Source organism: Coniophora puteana, assembly GCF_000271625.1.
Source record: "Coniophora puteana RWD-64-598 SS2 unplaced genomic scaffold CONPUscaffold_29, whole genome shotgun sequence".
Classification (NCBI taxonomy): domain Eukaryota; kingdom Fungi; phylum Basidiomycota; class Agaricomycetes; order Boletales; family Coniophoraceae; genus Coniophora; species Coniophora puteana.
Genome location: NW_006913081.1, coordinates 516 through 6,779, shown reverse-complemented (window position 1 = coordinate 6,779; position 6,264 = coordinate 516). Strand labels below are relative to the sequence as shown.

The 6,264-nt window shown below is 54.2% G+C and overlaps 3 protein-coding genes across 3 annotated transcripts in view; 2 read left to right on the top strand and 1 right to left on the bottom strand.

Annotated features, from left to right (window-relative positions):
* CONPUDRAFT_68163 (uncharacterized protein) overlaps window positions 1–2,029 on the top strand; it is a gene marked incomplete at both ends in the record, with an annotated part of 4,445 nt that extends 2,416 nt beyond the window's left edge. Inside the window, 4 exons of the mRNA XM_007777711.1 lie at window positions 327–630; window positions 682–956; window positions 1,134–1,631; window positions 1,680–2,029. Coding sequence (XP_007775901.1) covers window positions 327–630; window positions 682–956; window positions 1,134–1,631; window positions 1,680–2,029 — 1,427 coding nt within the window. The remainder of the gene's footprint in view (window positions 1–326; window positions 631–681; window positions 957–1,133; window positions 1,632–1,679) is intronic.
* Window positions 2,030–2,519: 490 nt separating this feature from the next.
* CONPUDRAFT_78422 (uncharacterized protein) lies at window positions 2,520–4,096 on the bottom strand (the record flags this gene model as incomplete). The annotated part of the gene is made up of 6 exons (XM_007777710.1): window positions 2,520–2,788; window positions 2,835–3,099; window positions 3,151–3,348; window positions 3,398–3,546; window positions 3,598–3,838; window positions 3,887–4,096. The coding sequence occupies 6 exons, from the start codon at window positions 4,094–4,096 to the stop codon at window positions 2,520–2,522; spliced, it is 1,332 nt and encodes a 443-aa protein (XP_007775900.1).
* Window positions 4,097–4,722: 626 nt separating this feature from the next.
* Window positions 4,723–5,555, top strand: CONPUDRAFT_68165 (uncharacterized protein; the record flags this gene model as incomplete). Its single annotated transcript, XM_007777709.1, has 2 exons — window positions 4,723–4,983; window positions 5,055–5,555. Coding segments are annotated over 2 exons (762 nt in total), but the record flags the coding sequence as incomplete, so codon positions are not given.
* Between the last annotated feature and the right edge of the window lie 709 nt (window positions 5,556–6,264).

The window sequence follows — 6,264 nt, the reverse complement described above, 5'->3', positions numbered from 1 at the left end:
CTTTGGACGTTACCCGCACATCGCATTTCCCGAACATGTGGATGTTGTACCCGCCATTGGTTTATTTCATGTCCATGGCCACAAGGATGAATGTGTTGCAAGATACTCGCCCAACTACATCAGAGGCATGGGGAACATCGACGGCGAAGTCTTGGAAACTCTATGGGCAGTTTTGAATGCTATTGCCAATAGCTTTCGCAACATGTCGGCGTCTGGAAGAAAGGATCTGATGAATGCCCAAATGCGATGGTCTAACTTGCGAAAGATGTTAACATGTGGTAGGCAGTCCTTTGTTTGAGCAGGCATATGTTGACATGTCAATCTAGTGGAGTTGACTATCAAGCGGTGGCGCATGGCCTTGAAGCATTTCGCGTCGGCGCAGAGAGAATTTGCGAAGTTTAGCAACGTCTGCCAACCCAAGGATGTGGCGGAGTGGTCCAAGAAAATCGAGGCTGCCTACATGATCCGCGACGGTTCTAAAGAAAAAGACAAGATTTTCAATTTGAAGGTTGGCAAGCTTGCAGGTAGACTGGCAATCAGTGAGACTCTCCAACCACCAGCAAGACACAGTGAAAGTGCCGGTGGTGTTATAGCCTGGCTACTGTTAGGCATTGACATTGAGGAGCTCCAGTGAGTCACATCGTCAGTGGCCTTCCCATCAACTGATGGCGCCTGGTCCAGAATCCGCATACTTAGCCTTCTCCGCATTGCGGGGAAACGGAGCCGGCGCAGCGATACGACAACTCTCCTGCGCGAGCGCCGGCGCCTCAACGAACTCATGATCGACTTTGAGCGAGATGCGCCGAAACACATGAATGCCTTGCTTATCACAAACCCGAAGCACTCAGTTGTGAATCAAATCTATGAGGGCGACCACGAGGACCTCGTACCTGAGGAGGGACCCCATGACCCTTGCCCCACAAATTCAGCCCCTGCAGTGCACAGCGAGGACGACAGTGAATGTGAGGAAGAATCGGACGCCGACGCCGAAGACGCTGAAGAGGATGCTGAGGATGTCGACTCAGATGTGGATGACACCGGCGATGCTTGCGCTGATGACATGGAGCCGGCGCCATCCATCGCAAAGGATGCAAGCCAGGCGTCAGGCGGCGCTGTCAACCGCCGGCGCAAAGGTGCATCGAGCACTCAGCCTGAGCGCCGCACGATTGGGCTACCTTCGGCATTTGGACGCGCCGCATGCATCGAGCAAGGTTTGGTGGGTTTAGTTCACCAAGAGCTCGAACTTCGCAAAGGGCAGGCGCACGACGCCATTGGCAACATTCGTAATCACATTGGACGCAAATCCGTACTGTACAAGGAAGCAGTGCGTCCAGCCAAGCATAGCCAACAGGCAAGCGCCGCTGCCCGGCGCCTTGTGGACTCGCAAACTGCACAGGTCAACCTCCATCGCTTATACTACAGCCGTGCAAGAGCTGCAATGCTTGCATTGGCCGATAATCCTGATGCTGTGAAGGAGTATGAGGTTATGACGGCTGAAGACTTACAGTCTAGTACTGCGGAGTTGAACCCTGCCGCACGTGGGCTACGGCACAAAGGACTCTCGTGGTTTTGGTACCTCGAGATCAAGAAAGCAGTGGGTAGCGATGACGGCCCTCGGCTGATGAAAGAATGTGGGTGACATCCTTGGCGCAACAATATGAAGCTGACGCACCTCACAGTCGCTCGATTGGAATGGACTCACGCCAGGTGCAGATTAGACCGCGCCGAGGAGGAGCTGATTTTCCTCAGACATGAGATGAGCTGGATTCCAGCGGGGTTCGAAGCTGAGGCAGCCAAATGGCGGCAGCGTCAGACCTCCATCACTGAGAATGCATATGTGGGGCACGCCGAGTATGCGCGGCGCCAGGTTGAGATATGGGAGAAGCTGTCGGCGCGCGCATCGGCTGAATTTGGAAAAGAGTTGGTCAAGTCACCGCCACCAGATATCAATCTCGGCCTTGACGTTGAAGGCAACGTAACTTGGGATCAACACACTGGCTTGGGTGTCACTGGTACCAAACTTCTATAGTTGATGCATCAGAAACAGAGAATACACAAAAAGGATGAGCTCGCAAAAAGGATGAACCAGTAAGCAATGCATTGAGACAATGTACAGTACAAGCAATTCGAGGAGAAAACTGAAATGTGGACTGTGGGTTATTAGATTTAGATAAGCTCAGCAGCGTTGACCGGCATTTCACTTGGACACCATCGGTAGGGTCTTCGTATAATGCGCCGGGTCAACATGTGGGACCATTACTGCGCTGGTGATTCATATCCATTGCGCCGAACACATGTGTTGCCAGATTTACAATGCATGTGATGTGCGCCGAAACGCAATGCAGCAAGTGTTTGTTGCTGTGGTGAGTCAATGATAAAAACCTCAGTATGAAGTTCAACCAGGGGATAATCAAACAATGTATGACATTAATCAAGTTCTACTGTAACGAATGCTGTAAGATCACGCAGATGGTAAAGATTCTATGTAAATTCATTGGAGATGCGCCGCCGGCGCTGATTCAGCACCACTGTCGAGGCCGGCGCGGTGTCCTCCTCTCCCCTCCCCATTTCTTCTCCCACTCAGGGAGGATGGTGATCTTCTCAAACGCCGTTGCGATGTCGGCGAGGGAGGTTTCGGCGCGAACCCGGTTCATCATCGAACCAACTGACATGGTCTCGCTTAGCGGATACACGAAATCCGGCATGGTATACAGGGTGGACTCACAGGTGGAGCCGGCAGGGACTATTTTCCAGAGGGTCGCCATGTAGATGTCGATATCACCGGGTTCTGCTTGGTCAACATTGGTAGGAAAGGGAAGTATCAAATCACTCACCCAAGCTCCAATCCATGCCACTCCGAGGCATGCGCCATGCGACGGCGGCTTCAACGCTAGGATCCACGTCGACGGCGTGTCCAGCCTCCTCGTTCAGCTTGCGGATGTTGCAATGGCCCTTCGCCCGCGCGCAAGGTGTGCACGACAACCGCCCGACTCGCCGGCATCGGATGCCAGCCTTTGTGCACGGGGTGCACGGGACGACCGGATCCCTCAGCAGTTCCTCGGGGCCGATCTCGGCGAGTGACTTGTTGCGCTTGCGAGGCTGCAACAGCAAGTGTTAGTGCGGCGCCGTCTGTTGACGCCAACCACTCACCTCGGTGATTGTGTCCTCGCCGGGTTGGAGAGCGTCGGCGCCTGGGTCGGCTGGTCGCTTGCGCTGATCTTGCTTCGTGCGTGCCCGTTTCTTGCCCTTCGAGGCTGGCGGCCCGTCGTTCGCGTCTGCGCCGGCGCCGGCGCCGTCGTCTTCCTCTTCGTCGCTGTCTTCACGTCGGCGCCGCTTCCTGGATTTCACCTGCCGGGCGTCACTGTAGGATATCGGACGCCGTCAAACACAAACTCACGAGCGCCGCCAAGGTAGGGACGAGGACGCACGCCATGACTGCCCGGCCGGCATTTCCAGACGACGAGGCAGAGCTCAAAGGCTCTGAGGGCGCTGCAACCATTGGGAGGTGGCGGTAGTCGAACCCGCTCCCCTCTGCGAGTGCGCGCGCTGGGCAAAGTCAGAATGAAACTGACTGAGACAAGGATAGACGAGACTTACCAGGCGCGCCGGCACCTCTTGACCCCCTTGTCCACCACTGATTATCGCCGAGCGACGCATCGGCAATGAAGTGCTTGGAGCGCCATTGCGTGCGCGCCGCGATCCACTCCTGGTTGTGGATATCGTCGAGGACCTTCTTGATGTCGCCGCCGGCGACTGCGACCGCAATCGCGTTCGGCCCTGGCACAGTCTGGCCAGGAAAGTGGCGCCGGGCGTATTCGTAGATGGCGCGATTACATAACTGGAGCACGTGTAGGCGGTAAGTATGGAAAGAGGTATGATGACTTACCACCTCGGTTCTGAAGCACTTGCACGCCTGGGTTACGGAATACTCGCCTCGCACCCAGACCCCTAGACCCCGCTCCATCCGCTGCTCCGCCAAATCCATCAGTTGCTGCATCTGGTCGCCTGTGGCGGGGAGGTTGTCGTTGAAGAGATGCTTCACCCACGTGGGCATGTTGGGGGCGGGTTCGTGCGCGTTGCTGCTGCTGGTGGACATGGTCGTCGTCGTCGAGAGCGAGGAGGGACGTTGGTGGGCGGAGGCTGCAACATATTAAAGTCTTTTTTGTTTATGTTTATGTACGTGTTTGAGCAGCTCACACGCCATCGCCGACGCGACGCGTTTATTAAAAACACGTGGCGTCGCGTCCAATATGCGCCGCATAAATAAATTGCCTTATAAATAGACAAGCACCAATCCTCTCTGAAACCACAACACTCGTTCCATATTTACTTGATGTTACCCTTCGATATGATGCAGGCTGTAGCTGAGCACACAGTGGCTCTTTATTCTGTCTCGCGCCGGCATGGTGTTTTCCGTCAACCCGCCGGCGTCAGTTCGCAAATCCTCGATGAGGCGAGCCGAGCAGCCGAAATAGTCGCTCAAGCTAAACAAAACAAAGGTAGTCTACAGTTGACTCCCAAGTGTCTTACTGAAAATTACAAACACAAGTGAGAGTCCATGACTCTGTTTCACGACACCTGCAGTACTTCAACATCCAGGACCGGGGGCGGAATCTTAAAGACGAACATGACCTCGAGGATGTTGTGCCGGCGCTATCATTTAACTCTCACCGAGGGCCATTCAGCGACTTGACGCCAGATCCCAACACAGGGCGCCTATTCGCGCGCCGACCCTTCCACCTTGTCACAGGCGCCGGTGAACCCATCATGTGGTATCTGCCGGACACAGTGCCGGCGGAAACGCAGACATCTGTATTCCGAGACTTGGCGCCAATTGCTCCGGCGCTCAGGAACAGCATCGTGCAGGGTAGTCTTGATGATTGGCGGTGCTCCAGTTACCTATTCAAGGAGGACACCGGCGGCCTTCGGGCAGCTCCTGGTTGCATCAATGTATCGCCCGCATGGTTTGCACAAGGTCACAATGTAGGTGAATCGCTTATGCCACCATTGCGACTTATCAACCCTTTTGACAGGGTACCAACGGGCCGCCGAAGGCTTCGCAAAACCTTCGCGAAGGGCCATCGCAAGCAGCGTTACGCGAATGGGTGTCGGCGTCGGCGCACCCAATGGCGATTCCCTCAGCAATACTGGCAATAATTCATCCTGACCAATATAGGCAAGGACTGCGATGCATGCGCCGACTGCGCCGCCGCACAATCCTTGAACCATTTGTCGACAGTTGGGCGTCGGCGTTCAATGCCATGACTGTCATCTCAAATCGCGAGACGTTATATCACCGTGACGGCGGCGGTTACTTTCAATGGTATGATATACTCGGAACCTATGGGCAGTATTCGCGAGGACTGCTGTCATTCCCCGCCCTAGGAATTGACCTTGACTACCGTCCGGGAACCATTGTTGCATTTGCTGGCAATGTGCTCCGCCATGGAGTGCCCCACCCCGATGGTGAACGGGTTTGCTTGGCGCATTATATGCGAAAGAACCTACATGAGTATGTTCATACAGGGCATGCTCAGTGGGGTGTTTGTTTGTAAAGCATGCACCGGCGCCGAAGGTGGTCAACGCAACTGAGCTTATCTAAATCTAATAATCACCATACAATTTCTTGTATGATACCTTATCTCAATGCATTGCATACTGATGCATCCTTTTTGCGTATTCGCTACTTCCAAAGCACGAACTATCAAAGTTTGGCAGCCGACATAGTGGGTGCCGACAATGGAGCTGCCTACTGGCTGGCGGTGTCAGGTGTGCCCCTCATCGGCACATTGAAGACATACATTGGACAGCTGGCGATGGATGTCGGCGCGTATCACCAGTACTAATCGTCCATAAAGGTCGAGAACTACCACACTCCTCGCGGGAGCCTCGATGGTCTGCGCCGGATGACACTAATCTACGGCGCGACAAACATCCCTTGGTTGGCTCCAATCACATGCATTGCGAATGTGCATGAATTGGGAGCGCCGTGACAGTACCACACCATCTGCTCGGTCCCGGCGCAATATATGTGACCCCCATGCTGCCGCAATGAAATGCCGGTCAACGCTGCTGAGCTTATCTAAATCTAATAAATGCCTGAAAACCACAGTCCACATTTCAGTTTTCTTGTGGATGTTCTTGCACTGTACCTTATCTCAATGCATTACATACTGATCCATGCTACAATTACATCCTGTGATGGATTATGCATTGCCCACTGATCCCGGGGTATGGATCCCGCCCAACCTGTACGAATGAAAT